Here is a 22,636-nt window from a genome sequence, read left to right on the forward strand (position 1 = left end):
CCCTGGCCTACCATTATCCACCCTTCCCACTGCCCCAGTGTTCATGCAGCTTACCTTTTAAAACACACGAAATCAGAAATGTTCAGAGTTTCTTTAATCGGCCACAAAAAATTCTTTAATACAGAAAACAAGGGACTCCAAAATGCTCTATAGCACCTCAGGATCATTTCTTATGTCTATTCTATATGGAATCAGGTTTTCTTTTATTCAACGGTCACCTCAGAGTTTAGCCTTTAGTTAAGTTTTATAACCCCATACACATACCCCCAAAGCAGAATTAACTGCTGTCTCCAAGCTTCTACTTGGCATATTCCTATTAGTGGGCTCACACTATTAGAATTAGTTGTTAATTTCAAAAAATAGAGTTCTTGGAGGTAAAAACCTGATCCTCACTTTTCACTCTTCAGGGCTCACCACACAATAGCTCAACATCCTTGACATGTTTGCTGTCATTTTGGGTCGTGTTTAATGACTGTTCAAAGAGACTTGCTGTCCATCAGCACACTCCAACTTCCTTAGGGTTCATGTGATGCAACAAAAATCTAACCTAAATCTAACCAAACCTCTAGCCCTAACTTCTGGGCTATAGGAAATTCAGGAGATACAAAGTGGATGATACTTTCAGGAGAAAAAATTAAATAACAATATAGGTGGGATATTTTAAAAAATTGATTTGGATTCTTCATACACACACACACACACACAAAATGTCATGGGAATGTGTAGAATGGTATGGTCACCCTAGAAAAAGAGTTTGGCAATTTCTTAACAAACTAAACATAAAACTACCATACAACCCAGTGGTTGTACTCCTGGGTGTTTTTGTTGTTCAGTTACTAAGTCTTGTCCAACTCTTTATGACCCCATGGGCTGGAGCACACCAGACTTCCCTGTCCTTCACTATCTCCTGGAGTTTGCTCAAACTCATGTCCATTGAGTCAGTGATGCCATCCAACCATCTTATCCTCTGTTGTCCCCTTCTCCTCCTGCCCTCAATCTTTCCCAGCATCAGGGTCTTTTTCAATGAGTTGGCTCTTTGCACCAGGTAGCTAAAGTATTGGAGCTTCAACTTCAGCATCAGTCCTTCCAATGAATGTTCTCAATTGATTTCCTTCACGATAGACTGGTTTGACCTTGTGAGAAGACTCTTGCGAGCACTCTTGGAGTCAGCACTCCAATTCAAAAGCATCAGGTCTTTGGTGCTCAGCCTTCTTTATGGTCCAAATCTCACATCCATACATGACTACTGAAAAAACCATAGCTTTGACTATATGGACCTTTGTTGGCAAAGTGATGTCTCTGCTTTTTAATAGGCTAAGTTTGTCATAGCTTTTCTTCCAAGGAGCAAGCATTTTTTAATTTCGTGGCTGCAGTCTCTGTCTGCATTGATTTTAGAGCCCAAGAAAATAAAATCTGTAAAACTCACATTCATTCAAAAACCTATACACAAATTTTCATAGTAGTTTTATTCATAAATAAAAAAGTGGAATCAGCTCAGATGTCCTTTGACAGGTAAATGGTTAAACTTCAATAACTTGCAATGTGACTTTGCAATCAAAAGGGATGAACTATGGCCTTACAACATGGGCGAATCTCCAGGGAATACACTGAGCAGAAAAAAAGCTAATCCCTAAAGATTATATACTGTATAATTCAACTTATTATTGAAATTATAAGATTTAAGAAATAGAAGACATTAGTAATTGCCAGGGCTTGGGGTTAGGGGTACAGGGAAAGGATGTAGGAAGGATATTGTCTGTTTATAAAAGGGCAACATGAGAGATTCTTACAGCTTTTAGACTTGGTAGATACACAAACATACACAATTGATAAAACTGTATAGAACTTAATATATACATAGACATACACATACATGTAACAGTAGGGGGATTCCCTTTTTAGCAGCTCCTGACAGCTGGAGAATACCTTATAGACAAGCAAGATATTCCTAGTTGGCATGTGTATCAAATTTAGACCTATTCTCAGCGCCATCCAACTCCACCATCAACTTATCAGTCCTCTTCTATTCCACAACATTCAGTGGGTTGCTAATCAGGGCAGGCTCAGTTTTACTGAGGTGCTCAAGAGACTCTGAGACATCTTTTCCCACAGTGAGCCTTAATGTCTTGAGCTCTAAGTCTCATGTCAGTTGAGGCACCAATAGATACAGCTCTGAAGAGATCTCTTCCAGTGCAGGACCCACCTGAAGAGTGGGATTTCCGTGAAGGTCAAAGATCTCTCTGACAAAGAACTCAGGAACAGGTATGGTGAATTTCGACTCATACTTCTTGTCATTTAAAAAAAGAGGCAGGGGAAAAGGTCTGCAGAGGTCAAATGAGTGTTAACTTAATAAGCTCATAGGCCTCTCCTTTACTCTCCCAAACTCTTGGCCAGCTTGGCTTCTCTCTTGCCATATATGTTTCTTAAAGCTCCCTATATGATTCTGATGTGCAACCAGATATGGGAACTACTGGTATAGGTCTTAAAAAAAAAATAAACTTTTACAATTATATAACTTCTCAAACGAAAGTTACATTTCCTTTTTATTAGCCATCTTTCAAGCTAAATTACATTTTACTTATTACATGATACACAACCACTGAACCAGTTTCAAAAATGACAAAATTCATACTTCAATTTATTCAGTCAGGAAACATGAAAAATAAATAATGAAGGTCCTTTTCCTCTACTTCTTCTCTATTCTCTAAACTTATGTTTAAACTTCATAGATATTTTGTAACACTAAAGTTATGGCTTTTTTAAAAGCATTGTATTACTGCTTTTAAAGATAATGATTATAAATGCAACTAATCTGAAAAAACAGGAAATAAACACTTTCACCTGTTGGTTTCTAGTTCATTATCTCCTTCATCATAAAGATGATAATGCTATAGAAATTAATGTTTGGGTATAAATTACAGATACAATTTTAACATTTTCCATAATCCTGAGACATTTTTCAGTATTATATATCAAAAATCAATTCCAAATACATCTGTACATATATAAAAATACATTTACAAACAAGAATGGGAAAAATTCTAAATACTAGGTCATTACTCAGAAGGTGAGTTGGCACTATGAAGAGGCTTTGATTCCTTTATCAGGATATTCTTCCACATCCGAGGAAAACATCAACTCTGGGAGAGAAAATGAACAAATCATACTTAAAATGATTTCCCAGCATCTCAAAAAGTTTTATAACTTACTAATGAACAGTCTTAAAATACTGACATATTATAGAATTATAATTCTTTATGTTATAAATTATTATAAATTCTTTATATAATTCTTATTATATCATATAATTCTTACTTGAGTACAATAAGATTTCTTGATAGTGAACTCTGAGTTTTAAAAGATGAGCTATTGACAAACATACAAGTTTTGCATTTTGAGATGTACAAGTTTTTAATGCATTGTAACTCCTGAAAAATAAAATATATACAATAGAGACAATATAATAACTCATACCAGGAAGTTTAAAACACTTAGAGAATCCAGGATCATTAAACGGCTAAAGAAGTCTAATTCTATAGTGATCATGATAACCTAAAATATAGGACACAGCCATAGAGGAGGACCTGGAACTAAGATTAGGTGTGTGCCAGGAAAGTTTAAATATGTGACCCCATTTAATCACCATGAACTCCCTTTAAGTGAGAATTATCTTCCCATTTTATATTTCCTTTTTTTTTTGTCCATATGGAAATGCTATTTGACTCACATAACCCTAAAAGAGAGCAGGATTCTGGAAATATAAGTAACATATACTTTATGATTAAGATTGAATACTGCATAAGCCAGCTGAATTAGCTTCAATCCCAGTGGAGAATGTTATTAACTGGCATTTCGACATTTCAACTATCACTAAGCATAGTCCCATAATTTACTAAAATACCAATAAATATTAAAAAAAGAAAACCTTAGGAATTTAGTAAAATAAAGTCCCCTGATGTAAACATTAGATGGAAAAAAAAAACTTTGAATGATGAAAAACTACACCAAGTTAAAGAAAAACTGCAAACTACCTAAAGCCTAAGAAGATTTTTTAAAATATTTTAAATATATCTAAAAGGAATAATTAGTGAATAACACAAGAAAAGGTACATTCATGAATGAAAACACACAAGATTACATTTTTTGTCTTGGTTTTTACAAACGGAAATGTTGGAAAGATTCTCAGTTTCAAGATTTCTGAGACACAGGCTGTAATCAGTTGATCGAATTGTGGTTAAATGCTTTGTTTAACAAATCAAGAATGAAATAATAGCCAAAGTCCAGAAAACAGCAAAGAGATTCAAGGGTGAAACTGTGGAACATCTACCAGGAAACACAACTTACAATACAAATACTAAGCTGTTCTCAGAGCAATGCTGAAAGACGAGCAGTTTACAAATGTGATCCTTCTTCAGGTGTTCCAAAAAGGGTCTGAGGACTACAGATTAGTAAATCTCACTTTACTCTGGGCACTTTAAAGATTGCTAAACACTTCATTAGACAATGAAGGGTTAAGAATTTGTGCCAGGTAGAGGAGGAGGTAAGGGTAAATTCACCTGAATATGTGTCTAGCAGAGGCTAACAGATGAAGCATATGATTAATTTCAAATTTATGGGCTTCCCGAGAGGCTCAGCAGTAAAGAATCTGCCTGCAATGCAGGAAGCACAGCAGGAGCTGCAGGTTCAATCCCTGGGTCGGGAAGATCCCCTGGAGGAGGAAATGGCAACCCACTCCAGTACTCTTGCTGGGAAAAGCCCATGGACAGAAGAGACTGGAGGGCTATAGTCTATAGGTTCGCAAAGGGTCAGACACGACTTAGTGACTGAGCAGCAAGAGATACTTTGATCAGAAAGAGACTAAGAGAAAGGAAGAGCAAAGACTTTCTATAAAATACCTGAAAGGGTCCAAGAAAAGAAATATCTCCAAAATATGTGGAAACCCTCATTAAGTGCTCCAAGACTCCAGCTCTCCTACACACGCCTCTGTTTTTTGCAGCATTCAGTTTCACCACTTTATTGTTATACTTCTTGGGTTATTTTAAATGCATCTTTGTTATTGAAATGTTATAATACTATAAAGTATAAATGACATAATGCTATATCCATTAAAAGAAGATTTATGAAGTCATTATAGAAGATTTTATGATGTACTTATACTATTTTTTTCTTTAATACCTTCACTAAGATCCATGCCTGGCCTGTAAGACAAAAAAAGCCAAGATAACCCAACCAGAACGGCCACCACCAGATTCACCACAATCCATGGCTGAAGAACCTGCTCCTCAATTCCTTCTGCCCTAGAGGTACAGAAATACTCATCAGAAATGTCTTCATTGTGATCCATATATCCAGATATATCTATTTTGTAAATTTAAAAAAAAATTAGCCATCCTTATCTAGAGGAGTAACAAGCATAAAATAAAACTTCCCTATGAAATACACTATATATATCATGAGAATTTTAAAACCATAACTTAAAAGATTTAAAACATTGCTTACAAAACATTTCATTAAAAATGCAAGAGTATATAACAATAGTTATCCATTAACCAGTGGAATAGGGGGTTTTTTTGGCCACAATTGTAGAAACAAAAACAAGGCCCTCATTACTATCTTGAAAAAACAAGAATAGCACCATTCCTCCCTCTGTTGCTATTATTACGATCAACAATTACAAGTGCTACTATGAATCCTTACCAGAGGCTACCGTTAACAGAAGAAGGTGTGTAAAGGTGGATTCTGTCACTCGTCATTTGTTGACTCAGAGATAATACAAGAGCAGTAAAGTACACTGAGAAAAGACAAATGAATTACTAATCATGTACTTTTAACAACCCAGTTTGTTTGGAATTTATAAATAACTTAAAAGTCAAAAATAATCTGAGCTTTGGGAGAGGATGACACAAAAAATTTTCATTTGGTCAATTTCCATAGGCTGGATAGTCTTACATTATTTTTCAATATAGGTAGAGAAGGGTCTTTAGATACTCACTATTTTATCATTAGACTGACAAGAATCTAGAAGATCATTTAAGAAATTAAATGATTCAAGGTCTTAAAATTAGTTTTATTAACATTCTCATAATTAGAACAAAATTTACTCCAAATTACCAAAAAGGTAAAAAAAAATAGTATTTGTTACTAAAATGCCCTATCAGCCTTATTTGTTTAATGTCAAGTAGAAAACACAAAAGTTAAATATTAAGTAATACAGAACAATAAACTTTAAAAAGTTAGATAACCTCTACTGAAAAATAATTCTAAACCTCCACTGAAAAATAATTCTATCAAAATTATACCTACCATAGTTTAATTACAAATTCCACTGAATATTGATATGAAATGTTTAGAAGTAGCAATAATATAAAATCATTTAAAAAATAAAATTATACTTTTTTTCTGATTCAAATTTACACAGTTATCAAATTATTTACTTACAGAAAGATGCTAAAGCTCTTGGATCCAGAGCAAGAAAATTTCGGATTGCTACTGACGTTTTAGCAAAGTCAATCCTAGAAAATACAAAAGCCTCTTGTCACAGTGTAGTTGTAAACTTATTACAAAACTGTACAAAACTGTAGTCTCTAGACAACAGTTTCTTCTCTATTTTAATGCTACCACATGTACTGTCTAGTATGAAGCTTTAAGTAGCTACAGTTTATACTTAACACACACAAAAGAATCTTATTTACAAAGGCCACATAAAACATTTAACTAAAAGACTATTTTAGTCATTATTCCTTTAGCATTAAGAAGAAACAAATTTGATCAGCTATTTCATTAGATTCTACTTCCTTTTATTACTCATATTGAGTGACAAGCTGTTGTTTTCTTAGTGGGTTAAATTGTGTTCCTAAAAAGACATATTGAACTTCTAAACCCTGGAACCTGTGAATGTGACCCTATTTGGAAATAGAATCTTTACTGATGCAGTCAACTTAAGATGAGGCCATTACAAGGGGCCTAATCCAATAAGACTGGTGTCTTTATAAGAAGAGACACAGATCCATGAACACACAGGTAAGACTGTCATCTGATAATTGAGGGAGAGGCTGGAGTAATGCATCTACAAGCCAAGGAACACCAAGGACTGCCAGAAACCACTGGAAGCTAAGAAACAGGCAAGAATAGACTCTCCATGGATCCCTCTAAAATGGAACCAACCTTGCCAACAACTTGGTTTTAGACTTTCAGATTCCAAAACTGTGAGAGAACACATTCCTGTTGTTTCAAGCCACCCAGTTTGTGGTACTTTTGTTACAGCAGTCCTGCTGCTGCTGCTGCTGCTGCTGCTAAGTCGCTTCAGTCGTGTCCGACTCTGTGCGACCCCGTAGATGGCAGCCCACCAGGCTCCCCCATCCCTGGGATTCTCCAAGCAAGAACACTGGAGTGGGTTGCCATTTCCTTCTCCAATGCACAAAAGTGAAAAGTGAAAGTGAAGTCGCTCAGTCGTGTCCGACTCTTCACAACCCCATGGACTGTAGCCCACCAGGCTCCTCCGTCCATGGGATTTTCCAGGCAAGAGTACTGGAGTGGGGTGCCATTGCCATCTCCATTTGTACAGCAGTATAGCCAATTAATAATGTTGTGATAGTTTCAGGTGAATAGAGAAGGGACCCAGCCATACATATACATGTATCCATCCTCCCCCAAACCCCCCTCCCATCCAGGCTGCCACATAACACTGTGCAAAGTTCCAGGGTCTATACAATAGGTCCCTGTTGGTTATAGATACAGCAGTGTGTATGTTTGGGACTTTTTGAGTTGATTATATTTGGATGAAATTTTGGATTTAGAGTTGATGCTGGAACGGGTTAAGACTTTGGGGTATGTTTTTGCTCACAATTGTCCCATCTCCTCCCCTCAAAAAGAACAGAAACAGAATGGCTCTTTAAAAAGTCAAAATAATATTAATATCCTGTAATTCTATTTTGAAAATGTCATAGTTTGTCAGGGACACATTTTGCTCAACACTTCCTTCCGAAGAAAGTTAGAGGGGCCTACAGTCACAACAGTCTTACCTGTCAAAGGCTGAAACTGTACTCAGAGCCAAAAGCAAGTAGAGAAGACTCTGGAATGGATATGCTAATGTCTTGTATTGTTGCAGAAGGTTTGAGAGGTCAGAAAGCTCATCTCCTGCCAGAACATAGATCACAACAATGTTCCACACAGCACAGCCAGCCAGGAAGCCATGGGAGAAGACACCAATCATCCTGAATGGAAAACGGTTTTGTTAACATACACGAAAGACTAAAGCAAAAAGCTCATTCTTCAAATCTCTTCATGTGTAAGAATAAAGTTCAACATTTCACAGAAACAAGCTTTTCTTTTCTCTATACTAACAGGCAGATCATTTAAATCTAATTGAATGTTTGAAAACTATATCCACCCACCATTTTAAGCTGTCAATTTTTTAACATTATTGAACAATCAATTCTTAAAAAAAAAAATTGTGGAACATTAGTCTTTAGAAAAGTCCAACAAAATCAGTCACCGGAAAGCCCGATGCACCGACAGTGCAACATCTCTGGTCGTCCAGGAAGGTTTCATGTCCATTGACACATCGATCTTTTCTGTGGTCTTAATCAACTCTGCACGATCAGCAGCCTGGAATCGCCCTAAGAACACAACACACAATTAAAAACAACTCACAACAGAGAACCCTGGTGATCTTTCTTGTTATTCCACATTTAAGAACCCTCACGTTGAGACTGAAATTTTACAGTTTTCTTGTCTTAAAATTCTCCCTGATTCGGCTCCTATTTCAGAAGCCTCTTTTCTCTCAGTTGCTAAAAACATACAATGTTTTAATCTTGAAGAGAAGTAAATGATGTCCATGTAATTTCTTCTCAACCCAAAACAGATGTTAAAGTAGCAGTCTTGGAAATCAATTTATTTAATGAAATACAATGAACTTGTAATTCAGAATGAAGTCTGGAAACCTTTAACATGATATAGTCTAAAACATCCGAATTTAGAGATTTTTACAAGTATCAAAGTGTAAATCCTACCACTATAAAGGTAAGTCAATATTTGAAAACACTTCAAATTTCTCAGGCAAAGATGCCAGCATATGTAGTATGGTGTTCTGTGGTGACAGAAAAGAAACAGATTGTTTCATACACTGGTCTTAAGATTCCCATGGAAACCATCAGTTCAAAGGTCAGAACTCAATACTGTGAGCAGAGCTTTATGCTTCTACTGCACACAAGGAGGCTCCTTCTCATTCATCAGCCAATCCACAAATGGACCTCAGGAAACTGGAAAGGTTCCATTATCTTTGAAAAACCTGGCTGTCAGACACTTTGGAGAAGGAAAGACAAAAGTGGGATACCTAATGTTCCCAAAGAAAAAGCAACTGCTGGGCAAATCACTGGTACGTTTCATGGTCAGTTACTTTACTAAGGGAAGTTTCTGTGCTACAGGAAGCAAGAATAAAAATGAGGATTGAGTGATATTGCTTGAAAATCAGTTCAGTTCATTCAGTCATTCAGTCGTGTCCGACTCTGCGACCCCATGAGGCCAGCACACCAGGCCTCCCTGTCCATCACCAACTCCCAGAGTCCACTCAAACCCATGTCCATTGTGTTGGTCATGCCATCCAACCGTCTCATCCTGTCATCCCCTTCTCCTCCTGCCCTCAATCTTTCCCAGCATCAGGGTCTTTTCAAATAAGTCAGCTCTCCGCATCAGATGGCCAAAGTATTGGAGTTTCAGCTTCAACATCAGGCCCTCCAGTGCTTGAAAATAGACTGAAGCAAATTAAATGGCCACATGGTATACTAGTCCTGCTGCTTGCTGCGTGCATGCTCAGTCGTGTCTGACTCTTTGCAACCCCATGGACTGCAGCCTGCCAGGCTCCTCCAACAGCCCTTAACTAGAAGTCATAAAACTTTGGTTCGAGTCCCTATTCTGTACTAATCAACTGTGAGACCCTGGGTGAGTCCGCCTCTCTGGGTCACAGGTTTCTCACTGGCCAACAAAGCCAAGATCCCTTAAGTGGGCTCTTAAGGAATCAGAATTCTAAAACAATTTACGCAAAATCTAAGTTGTAAATTTTAAGGGTTAACCTTTATGTTTTAGATGAGTTCTTTAGGCAGCATGTTCACAGCATATCCATGGGACTAATATATGGTTCTGATCATGCTTTCAGTAGGTTTTTCTTAAACACCACAGATGTAGTGTTATAACCAACGTGTGCTATATACAATGTCAGAACTATTTTTCTAAAAGAAAATATAGCTATAATGTTGTATTTCTCATTTAATATGGCAATACTCTCATGTATTTTCTCTTATTTATTTTTAATGATAGCATTTATATCATTACTTGCTCCACCACCAATATCACTACCAATTGCAGAAAGCTGGTAAAAGTACAACAGAGAATAAAGAAATGGGTGGGGGGAGAGGGAGGTTTTTTAAATTACCAATCATCTCATAACCTAGAAACAACCAGCATTAACATTTTAGCATATTTTCTTCTAGTCTTTTGTCCTATGCATTTCTCTATAGTTCAAATCTAACTACAAGTATGTATGTTTGCTTTTCATTAGCATCTTAACATGAAGTGAAAAGTTCTCCCTAAACATTATTTTTAGTGGTGCAGAAGATTTCATTGTATAGATATGCCATAAACTGTCTGAAATCACTCCCCTTGTTTTTTGCTCTCATTAATAACAATATGATGGTTTTTCCAGCATTTTGCTCTCATTAATAACAATATGACTAGCTTTATGTTTTTCCAGTTTTTTGCTCTCATTAATAACAATATGATGATTAGCTTTATGTATAAATGTTTATCCATATTTTTACTTATTTCCTTAATTCAGATTTCCAGAAGTATAATTCCTAGGTCAAAGGATATCATTGTATAATTCTTAAAGGGTTCATGTTCCAAAATAAGGACCTACTTACTGCTTTTTTCCACAAACACTTTACCTACAGGCTGGCTAATGCCCGTGGGTGCAGTGAATACAGACTGTTGTTCTGGACTACTTTGCTCGTCAGTAATTATGTCTTCATCTTCAACTCCTAGTTCATTGGCATAATGTAATTCCGCTGGCTGGGTTTTCCTGTAATCAAGGAGAATGTAGAAAAATGGATGATTTCTGACCCTTTATAGACCCAAATAAGGAGGTTCTTGTGAGTCTAATGGAAAGACCCCTGGATTTGGAGTCAGGAAATTTGGTTTTTACTCAAATGGATCAGTTATTAACTGTTATGTACAGCAAGTCACTTACATTTCTGTGGACCTCAGTTTTCTCATCTGGAAAATGAAGTGACTGAACTAGACTTGAAAGGTTCTTTATAGACTTAAAAGTATATGATTCTATATAGATACTGATCACTATGTTGTAGAGTCATTTCCAAATACGAACAACAATGTTATACAACTTCCAGTATACTCCTTTAGAGTCTACCATTCTATCTTACCTGGGACTTAATTTCCTATGAAATAAACATTTTACGTATTGTCAGAATAATCATAATTTTAATTCTGTTAATATGAGAAAATAAATAATAGCCTACCTTATTATACTGCTACTGCTAAGTCACTTTAGTCGTGTCCAACTCTACGCAACCCCATAGACGGCAGCCCACCAGGCTCCCTGTCCCTGGGATTCTCCAGGCAAGAACACTGGAGTGGGTTGCCATTTCCTTCTCCAATGCATGAAAGTGAGATCACCTTTAATTTTTAATATCTTTAATATGTAATGTTTTTACTACTTATATAAAATCTTCTATTTGTGTTCCTCTTCTTTAGATACAGCTCCTAAATATTTTATTTAAATATAATATTTTACTTTTCTCAGTGGGCTTACTCTTTTCAAAGTTATCCTTAGATTAGTTTAACTAATACCTTTGTAATACTACTTATGCTAGAGAACACAACTGCAAGCATTTAATAAGACTTAGAAGCTGCTTTTTGGGAGCTCCAAATTAAGCATCAGGGTATATCTGCAGAATATTTAGAAGGACAAATAAATCCTTACTTCGTCTTCCTTCGAGGTTTCTGAATAACTGGCTCCTCATCTGGCTCCACATTGATACCATTTTCATTTGGTAATAAAGATGGACTAGCTGTCTTCTTCTGGGTCAAGGTAGTCTCCAATTCTGAAAATAAAGCAGATTAAGTTTTTAAATAACTATGATGCAAAAAAGAAAAGTAGCATGTAAGACTTCTGTAAGACAAAAGAACTTTAAGAATTCTAATTGGCCCCCAATTTTTTTCACCACCTTATTAATCTTTAATTTTTAAAATTTTACACCTCTAAACACTCAACAGAAAATTTGAAATCATGATGCCAAACAACATGAAAAAAGAAAAATTAAGTCATCCAACATTGAGGGTGTGTCAGAGCTCCAAGATTACTTCCAAGTTCTATGATTCTCTCAATGGACTCACAAGTCATTTACACTCACAGTTACAGTTTATTATAGGAAAAAGACACAAAAATCAGAAGAAGGAAAAAGCTCATGGAACAAAGTCCCAAAGAAACCAAGTCCAAGTTTCCAAGAGTCCTCTATCAGTGAAGTCACACAGGATGGTGCTAATTCTTCCAGCAACAAGTTGTGATGATATACATGTTCCTTTCTCTTTCCAGGGAAGCTCATCAGTCACTTAGCAGCCAGGAATTTTACTGGGGAGTAATCACAGAGGTACCTCCTGCCAAACACATACCAAAATTCTAGACTCCCAGAAGAAAAGCAGGTGCTCAGCATAAATCTCACTGTTTGCATAAGTGCAGATTTTATTTTGGGGGGCTCCAAAATCACTGCAGATGGTGACTGCAGCCATGAAATTAAAAGATGTTTGCTCCTTGGGAGAAAAGTTATGACCAACCTAGACAGCATATTAAAAAGCAGAGACATTACTTTGCCAACAAAAGTCCGTCTAGTCAAAGCTATGATTTTTCCAGTAGTCATGTATGGATGTGAGAATTGAACTATAAAGAAAGCTGAACACCAAAGAATTGATGCTTTTGAACTGTGGTATTGGAGAAGACTCTTGAGAGTCGCTTGGACTGAAAGGAGATCCAACCAGTCCATCCTAAAGGAAATCAGTCCTGAATATTCATTGGAAGGACTGATGCTGAACCTAAAACTCCAATACTTTGGCCACCTGATGTGAAGAATTGACTCATTTGAAAAGACCCTGATGCTGGGAAAGATTAAAGGCCCTGATGCTGGAGGAGAAGGGGATGACAGAGGATGAGATGGTTGGATGGCATCACTGACTTAGTGGACATGAGTTTGAGTAAGCTCTGGGAGTTGGAGATGGACAGGGAAGCCTGGCGTGCTGCAGTCCATCAGGTTTCAAAGAGTCGTACACAACTGAGCAACTGAACTGAACTAAGAAAACTGTTTACCTGCCAAGTTCCCAGATTCCAGTCAAGCGGCCCTACAGCAAGTAGGCCTGTCCAGTCCTGCTGAGTTAACTCTTTTCTAAACACAAAGCATTAAATTCAGGCAAGTCAATGGAGCCTTCTAACCCACTAGCAACTCTTCCTATCTGGAAATACAGGAAATGGCTCCCTGGAATGCCCACAAAGACCCTAGAAATCTATTTTTAAAAGCACTTACAGCCTGGGCTGGAAATAGAAGCAGTACAGGCAACCACAGATGTGCTGGACAAGATAAAAATGAAACAAACATGTGGGAAGCTAGGCCTGTCATGGCAGGTGCATTCTAGAATGGCAGTAAAGGTACTCTTTGGCCCAGGACTTAGTTGGGATCTTAATTTTCTGAAAACTATCACTTCTATAAATAAATTTGCTCCTGAATTATAAAGCTAGGTATTTTGGTATCCATCTTGATTTTCAACTTTGTACCATAACTGAATTACTGAGACAGTAGTTTTAATCCAACTATCCTTGAATTAAATCAAAGGAAATAAACTGTTGGTAAAACTATCTGAGGATCATTTCTGTCTCTTTTCCTCTCTTCTGCCCTCTACTTCTCCTCTTACTGCCCCCCGGCACTGTGGTATCCCACTTCAACTTGCCTCTCAAAACTGTGTTCCATTCTCCTGGCTTTTCTAGTTCCTGCTCTCTACTCCTGTAATCTCTTCATCTAATAAGAATCTATTGTTTTCTAAGAAAACAAAGAAATAGTCTTGGGAACTATTTTGTAATTAAACATTCATTGGGGCTAATGTTAATGGAAGAAAGCTAATCTTACAATCTTTGTTCCTTCCTTTTTTTTACTCTAATAAAATCTATTGTCATTTTCTAATTATTATAAAATGAAATACATGAAAATTTAGTAAACATAAAGAAAGAAAATTTTTAAAAATCATCCCTAATTCTGCCTTCTAAAAATCTTACCACTGTTGACACTTTGCTATATCCTTCCATTCTTTTTACTGTATGTGTGTGTATGTACATATGTTCTGGATTGAATTGTGTCTCCTGAAAGATACACGCAAGTCCTAATCCCCAATACCTGTGAATGAGACTTTAGAAATAGGGTCTTTGCAGATGTGATCAAGTTAATATGAGGTCATGCTGGATTAGGATGGGCCCTAAATTCAATGGCTGGTGTCCTTATAAGAAAAGCCAAAGTTGGACACAGAAACACAGGGAAAAATGTGAAGATGGGGGCACAGAATGGAGTTATGCTTTTACAAGCCAAGGAATGCCAAGAACTACAAACAACCACCAGAATCTGGAAGAGGCTAGGGTGGATTCTTTCCTACAAACTTTGGAGGAAACATGGCCCTGTGGACACCTTGATTTTGGACTTCTAGCCTCCAGAACTGTCAAGAGACTAAACGTCCATTGTCCATCGGAAGGCATGCCGAGATCTAAACTTTCTATTTTGCTTCTGAAATTGCATCCCTTCTCTCATAATCTGTACATATATTCCCTCATAGCTCAGTTGGTGGTGGCTTCCCTGATGGCTCAGAGGGTAAAAGCATTTGCTTGCAATGTGGGAGACCCAGGTTTGATCCCCGGGTTGGGAAGATCCCCTGGAGAAAGAAATGGCAACCCACTCCAGTACTCTTGCCTGGAAAATCCCATGGATGGAGAAGCCTGATAGGCTACAGTCCATGGGGTTGCAAAGAGTCGGACACAACTGAGCAACTTCACTTTCACTTTTCAGCTCAGTTGGTAAAGAATCTGCCTGCAATGCAGGAGACCCCAATTCGATACCTGGGTTGGGAAGATCCCCTGGAGAAGGGATAGGCTACCCACTCTAGTATCTGACCTGGAGAATTCCATGGACTGGATAGTCCATGGGGTCACAAGGAGTCGGACACCACTAAGCAACTTTCACTTCACTTCACGATCAAAAGAGATCCTGTTAAATATTCCTGACTTAACCCTCTGGAGTTACCCTAGCAATAAAAATTTTAAGCAAAAACAAACAAACAAAAAAAACTGGATATGAGTGGGGGAAAATAGAAATAGACAGAAATATCCCTCAAACCACAACTGTTGTCACAACCTAACCTTGGTTTCTTTACATACCAAGAGGTAGCCTTGTTTTCTTCTGCCTCCGTTGAACAGGAGCTTCTTGATGCTCTATGGAGTCTTTGGTTGGTGGCTCGCTGCCCTCAGGTGGCCTGTGAACAGCAGTCTGAACAAGACCTTCCGAAGAAGCACTAGCTACAGAGATACAGAGTAGGGGGAAATGGGGATAACTTGAGCAGAGACTACTGACTCTCAAAAATATGGGGAAAGGGGAACTGGAACGTTTCCTATCTAATATCCTCTTCTCTCACAGAACTAATTGTGCCCCAAGTCTTGATTTCCTCCCCCCTTACCTGTAACTTTGGGCTTCAAGTTGAAAAAACAAAGAAATGAGGGAACAAGGAAGACTGAGGAAGAAAGAAAACTGGGGACTAGAAAGAAGAACAAAAGACGGGGAGGAGGAAAATCGCTTCTGAACTTTCAAAAAAGTGAAAACATGATAGAAACTGTCACCACAGGCAACTTTCTTACGCCTTGAGGATTATCAGCCTCTAAATATCAACAGTTTAGTCCTTCATTTATAAATTAACACATGATAAATTCATCATGGATAACTGGAGTTAACAGAGAACTTATAAATCTCTCTCCTCATTAAATCTTCGAACAGATTTTGACACATTTTGGCAGATCTGAATTCTGCTTCATACATTCCCTTGCCAGTTTCTTCACAAAAGAATACAAATGAGTGAACAAATGAACAGATCTATTAGTATCTTGGTATTATCAATAGTATTCAATGAAATAGAAACTAAAATAAGTTACTTTTTGTCCACTAGGTTAACAAAAAAAAAATTTTTAAGTTGATATTTTCCAGCGTTCCTTAGCAAATGTGACACTCAAACTCTGTTGCTGGTACAAAGATAACTAAAGCTCTGTTAAAGGCAATTTAGTAGAAACATATTAATAATGCACAGGTCCTTTCATCAGTTTCACTGCTAGCAATCCATGTTATAGAAATATCTCTTCTTCCCCATCATCCACTATTTTATGTAGAAGAACTGCAAACTGTTGGAGTGAAAAATTTGAAATAACCTAATCGAACAACAACTTTAATAAAAGCCAGCAATACATCCCTTTGTCGAGAGCACTGATTTTTTTTTTCTTTTTCACAAGAAAAATAGTTGGTAGCTGGGATAGAGCTGTACCTCTGTTCCTACAACTCACTCTTTATTGCATTCTTCACCAGTGACCTTTTTAAGTCCATAGGTAAGACATGTCTGTACTTAATTGTGAGTACACTTTTAGAGCCTAGCATTTCAGCGAGTATCTTTGTGAATCTAAGTCTCTCTGCCTCTTTTCTTTTTGTTCCATGTCTGTATATTTTTCTGTATACATCCATCTCCATTTTTCTCTTTTCTTACACCCACCATCTATTTATTAGGCAATGATAAGCTAATATAAGTTTCCCACCAGGTATAAGGTAGGACCAGCTATGAGCTTTAGGACATTCATCCAGCAGTGGTGGACAGGACAAAGTGGGGTGGAAGGAAGCTAGAGGTACAGAGCGATGTTGGAGGCAACCCCCGCACCTCAGGTGAGAGGAGGAAAGGTGCTAGACTAACCAGTGGAAATGGCAGCAGGAAAAATACGTTAAAACTACTATATAAAAAGCAAGCTTGAGCTTCCCTGGTGGTCTAGTGGTTAAGAACCTATCTTGCAATGCAGGGAACATGGGTTCAATCCCTGGTCCAGGGGATTGTGTCTCTAAATCCAGTATCTTGTTCAAGGGTCTGGAACTGATCACAGCTTAAGACAACTTACGTTATCTGGGGATAAAAGACCTCAAAGAGTCCAAGAAAGTTGTGGAAGTTAAGATTGGGGGCAGCACTACCCTTTATTCCACAAATGTTTCTAGATACTCCTCAGCCTGCCCATTGCCTTATCCCTCATTACCATCAAGAATCCCACTGCTTCAGAGTGAACTTGATCCTATCTTTAATAAAGCAGTGACTTGGGACTGTTAGGGCCTTGCCTCTCCCTGATCTGTGATGTTTATCATGTCCGAGGTCCTGGAAAAACTTGTGATCCCACACAACAAAGAACAACTTCTTACCAAGCGGGGTTTTCGTTCTGGGCTTCTTTTTCTTAGGACGACTAAGTGGAATATCATCTATAAAAGAGAAAGAACACCAGAAAAGGCTGCCTAAAAGTCAATGCATGGAAAAGTCAAAAGGGAACTTTTAGTGGGGAAGACCTTTCCCTTCTCTTCCCTGGGTCCAGTCAACTTCTATACATTAGGGGAAGAAGGTGAGAAATTGACAAAGTTAAAGGAAGCCCAGAATGTAATACAGGTAGTTCACAGCTGGTCAGTAAAGTTATAAACTGTGACAGAAAGTGGGCTCATCAAATATTCATCTGATCCCCTACATTTCCCAGCCCCTTTGCACTGGGGCCTATGACTGGTTCTGACCAGGCTGTGAGCAGAAGTGTTCTGTGCCATTTGGGGGCCAAGACATTGAAAGAGCCAGTGAGTAATCCTCCAGCTTCCTCATCCCTTGCTGTGGCAACTGAGGGGGCCTCACGTTAAGATGGTAGAACTGCAGCATGGAAGTAGCTGAGATCACTGCATCATTAGTGAAGAGGGAGAGGAAGGTAACTTTCTTGGATTGCTCCTATGATGGACTTTGCATTAACCAGAAAAACCCCTTATGATATTAAGTAACTGTGATTTGGGGGTTAGTGTGACATAACCCAGTCTATCCTGATGAAATGAGACAAAAGAAGATGTAGTCCCTATCACAGAACTATATGCAAGACAACAGTTATATTCTAGGTGACTCCATTCAGGGATGAATGCTTTTTAACTTTTAAGGTCAAATATCAACCATATAACTAGTGTCACATAGTATCAGCCATCCTTTAAAAATGGCAGTCATAGGAGATCAATATGATTTAAAAAATTGTGACATTATATACTATTCAGATTCAAGTTTAAGGGAAAATTAAGGGGGAAAAAACTAACTTTCAAACATCAAATACTGTATTTAGAAAATTTTACATTAACAGAAAACTAACTCACCTTGAATAGCACTTTACATGACACCACCAAATTTAATCAGGACAGAGACAAAAAGAGAAACTCTATTAATTAGAAATCTATTAAACTGTCAGACTGTAAATTGACTTATATCATTATAAATTTAAAATAAAATTAGCTTTCACAGAAAATAAGCTAATTTACAAACTAGCTTATTATTTATAAGTAATAAGCTGTTTAATAAGACTAACAAAATAACCGCAATATTTTCTGAACCTACATATACATACTCCCTGTCTATTAATAAAGTGGATTAAACAGATTAAGGACTCTCATGTTGTCACTGATTAAAATCAGCTTAAACTCTGAGGAAACTATTCTCACAAACAAAAGAGGATCAGAATTCTGATCAACAAATCACTAAAACATTCAGAACAGAGACAGTATACTAATATGTGGACATTCAGTCTTTGAAACAGAATGTTTAATTACAACTGTTATCTTAATGATTCAAGGATTTTTCATCTTTAAGCTTGAGGAAGTCTTTTCTGAATTATTATCATTGTGCAATGCTATGCTATGCTATGCTAAGTCACTTCAGTCGTGTCCGACTCTGTGCGACCCCATAGACAGCAGCCCACCAGGCTCCCCCGTCCCTGGGATTCTCCAGGCAAGAACACTGGAGTGGGTTGCCATTTCCTTCTCCAATGCATGAAAGTGAAAAGTGAAAGTGAAGTCGCTAAGTCGTGTCCGACTCTTAGCGACCCCATGGATTGCAGCCTACCAGGCTCCTCCGTCCATGGGATTTTCCAAGCAAGAGTACTGCAGTGGGGTGCCATTGCCTTCTTCGAATTGTGCAACGGTACTAGTCAACTTTTTTCACTTTGTTTATTTTGCATTTTTAAAACTAGATAATAAAATTACTGTAAATTATTTTTACCTTGGCACAGGTGGAAGGGCTCGTGGAGGACGCTATGGGAAAAAGAAAACTGCTTGTAAGTGAAGGCCTGGGAGCATCTTTACTTCACGTATTTTAAACTTTTGATAACCCTGTTCATCAAATGAAACCCAAGAGATACAGATGAGAATCAGATGGGCAATTTTAATTTTTTCTATCACTTCTAAATTTCACATAAAATTCCTTCCTTCCTATATTCCTATCTTCAGGCCAGGCACTGTTCTAAGCATTAGAGATACATTAATAAACAGAACCGAGAGATCCTTGCCTTATGCAAAGTACATCCTAATGGTTAAATATTAGAAGATAACATTAGGCGTATATATTTTTATATATATGATGAAGAATGCTGCTTTAGTTAGGAAAAGTCTCTCTGAGGTATTTGAAGTGAGACCTGAATAAGAAAGGAGCCAAAGGGGAGCAAATACAAAATATTTTACTGGAGGTTGGGCTTGGAGAGTTTCAGATAAAAGAAGGCCAATAAAGGTGAAGCACCGTTATCAAGGCATGGGAAAATTAATTAGGAAGACCAACAGAAAGAACTGAGATTTTGCTTTAATTCAATGGGAAGCCAATGGAGGTTTTAAGTCACAGAGTAAAATACTAACATTTATATAGTAACATTTTAAAAATGTTACTAACACAACACAGTAACCTTTTAAAAAATATACTCTGAATACAATGTGAAACACCCAATTTAGGGCAGAAAGAAAAAAATTCTAAATGTACTATAAATTTTCTACTTTACATGAACAAGAAAAGTGTTCACAACATTAATTGGCTATAGGCCAATATAAAATAACACACGTTTTAAGACGTGCTTGCAGGTCACAGAAATTACAGTTAAGTAGCACTCTGGAATCTTTCAAAATAAAATAATAACAAATATGTCTAGTAATCAGTTTAATATTACAAGTATCTCAAGTTGCTTGCAGAAGACACTGATTTTGAAGGGTTAAATTTTAAACAACTCATTGCTTGTTCCACAACTGTCCCATTCAGCTATCCATTCGTTCAAAAAAAGTGTGTTAATAAAAATGCTACAAGACTAAGACATCGCCGGCTGTCTTAGCACTATCCAGTAGCCAAAACTGAACTGGCAAAGGATGGGTACTGTTCCATCAGTCTACAAAACGGTATTGTTCTAAAGATGCTATGGACCGTGTTCTAACCAAAGACTCAGTTCAGACGACAACTCCTCATTTCAAAAGTCCCGCAAAAATGACGTGTCATCCATCCAGAAACTCAACCTCTATGTTCCTCAAAAGTAGAAAGTCTCATCTGAACTGAAAGTAACTAAGGCTCGCTTACCACCTGCTTCTTCCCCATTGCGTCTAAAGCTTGGCTCTCCGGCGGCTGCCGGCTCCCAGGCGCGGGTAACTCACACCCCGCCGGGGTTCACACCCGCCTCGCTGCCGCGCGCGCAGGCGCAATGCGTCATCAAGCTGCGCCGCACAGGCCGTACTGATCCCCAGCCTCCACGCAGCAGGGTGGGAGCGAGGGGGAGCACGGAGACCCGGTGTGGCTTTTCCGGGCTACACTTGCGGCGGGCGTTGGAGTCGGAACCCCGGGAGGGGAGACTCCGGCGGATGCGCAGTAGCAATCACTATTTTCCCCGTGGTCTCCCAAGTGGTTGCAGTGATTTGTTCGAGAGAAGTGAGAGAAGACCAGGATTAAAAGTCCGTGCTGGCAAACAAATCTCTTTCCTGGGCAGCTAAAACGCTCCCTGGGAGGAGTCGATAAGGGCCTCGCTGGCAATCCCCGCACCCGCAGGGGCGGGGTCTAAGTGAGTGAGGCGTCGTCATGGCAACACCCTCACTCAGACCCCACCCCCCCACCCCAGGCCCCCCGGAAACTTCACACCTGGCTCTCCGCCCGGCTTTTGGAGTTCGGGTCCGGCCCTGGGAAGAACTTCTAGCCCCCGCTCCCAATCCCTCTCCTGTGACCACCGAAGGGGCGGATGCGCGAGCTTCCAGACTGGGGTTCGCTCCTTCTTGTCTCCAGCACGTCGGTATCGGCCCCGCCCCAGAGGCTGCGGCCGCGTTAAGGCAGCGGCTGACACGCCCTTCACCGCTCACCCGGTGGTCCTCTTCCACCCCGAGCCTGGAGTCGGCCCTCATGGCGTTGTGCCCGCCTGGGCTCCCTCGGCGCAAGTGCTGCCGGCGGGAGCCTGGTTCCCCGCAACCCTGCAGCCTTCGGGACCAGCGGGAGGCGGGGGCTCTGCGGGGCCGGACTAGGCCGCCGCCCCCGGGCCAGGTCTCCGCCCGCCTCCGCTTTGGCAGCCTTCGCGTTCCGAGGCTTCAGGGTTGAGAGACGCAAGCGTTTAGCCAGCAGACCTAATGTTTAGGTTCGGGTATGAGTGAGTGTGTGTTGAAACAGGCAATTCTCAGATTTTCTCCAGTTGCTTACCCTCCATCCAAAGACGCACGACGTAAAATCTGGACTCACATAAGTGTTTAAAAATGACAGTTTTCTTCGTTTTGTTTGGTTGGGTTTCTGAGAAAAATAATGGTCACTTTAAATAAAAAACTACAAATATTTTGAAGCATACACTCAGTTTGCTCAATAGTTAAGAAAGAGCAGATCGGATATGGGGAAAGAGGGAATGATCCTGTAGTCCTGTATGGATGGATGTGAGAGCTGGACCATAAAAGAAGGCTGAGCACCAAAGAATTGATGCTTTTGAACTATGGTGTTAGAGAAGACTCTTGAGAGTCCCTTGGAGTTCAAGAAGATCAAACCAGTCAGTCCTAAAGTAAATCAGTTCATTGAAAGGACTGATGCTGAAGTGGAAGCTCCAATACTTTGGCCACCTTATGACAAGAGCAGACTCATTGGAAAAGACCCTGGGAAAGACTGAGGGCAGAAGGGGGCGACAGAGGATATAATGGTTGGATGGCATCACCGACTCAGTGGACAAGAGTTTGAGGAAATTCCAGGAGATAGTGAAGGACAGGGGAACCTGGCTGCTGTCCATGGGGTCCACATGACTGAGTGACTGAACATCAAGGGAGAGATCCAGAAGGTGAACATATATAAGGGCAGGAAGAGCGACTGGAAGTCTCCGAGTTCGTGGAATAACATCCTCATCCCCTTGTTTTCTTCATTGCTCTTTCCTAATTTAGGCATAAATGTAGATACTGGCTTTTAGGAAAATTAATGATTGCTACAGCCCCAATCAGAAGAATAATTTTTCTTTGTAGCTTAATGTGTAAAATGAGAG

General features: G+C 38.9%; 1 protein-coding gene across 4 annotated transcripts; it reads right to left on the reverse strand.

Annotated features, from left to right (window-relative positions):
* Positions 1-1,447: 1,447 nt before the first annotated feature.
* On the reverse strand, positions 1,448-21,838 carry TMEM237 (transmembrane protein 237). 4 transcript variants are annotated; one of them, XM_061381654.1, is made up of 14 exons: positions 21,492-21,838; positions 19,396-19,427; positions 18,498-18,508; positions 17,532-17,588; positions 15,772-15,849; positions 15,476-15,613; positions 11,996-12,116; positions 10,917-11,074; positions 8,495-8,618; positions 8,022-8,213; positions 6,439-6,512; positions 5,698-5,791; positions 5,176-5,297; positions 1,448-3,140 (listed from the first exon to the last, which is right to left on the reverse strand). In XM_061381654.1, exons 1-14 carry the CDS (start codon positions 21,531-21,533, stop codon positions 3,079-3,081), a joined length of 1,305 nt encoding a protein of 434 aa, XP_061237638.1. In that variant the 5' UTR covers positions 21,534-21,838; the 3' UTR covers positions 1,448-3,078. The 4 variants fall into 4 exon arrangements, with proteins under 4 accessions (XP_061237638.1, XP_061237649.1, XP_061237659.1 ...); XM_061381665.1 differs by lacking the exon at positions 21,492-21,838 and adding an exon at positions 20,725-21,248; XM_061381675.1 differs by lacking the exon at positions 15,772-15,849 and having other exon boundaries at positions 21,492-21,681.
* Between the last annotated feature and the right edge of the window lie 798 nt (positions 21,839-22,636).

The sequence above is a fragment of the Bos javanicus genome, chromosome 2 (assembly GCF_032452875.1).
Source record: "Bos javanicus breed banteng chromosome 2, ARS-OSU_banteng_1.0, whole genome shotgun sequence".
Lineage (NCBI taxonomy): Eukaryota > Metazoa > Chordata > Mammalia > Artiodactyla > Bovidae > Bos > Bos javanicus.

Bases quoted from the DNA above. Each gene is read 5' to 3' on its own strand.
- TMEM237 (XM_061381654.1), bottom strand. From the start codon at position 21,533: ATGAGGGCCGACTCCAGGCTCGGGGTGGAAGAGGACCACCGG. The intron at 12,117-15,475 runs GTATGTAAAGAA...CTTTATTTTCAG, and splicing joins GAAAACAAGGCTACCTCTTG to AATTGGAGACTACCTTGACC. The intron at 8,214-8,494 runs GTGACTGATTTT...TTTTCCATTCAG, and splicing joins TCGGTGCATCGGGCTTTCCG to GATGATTGGTGTCTTCTCCC.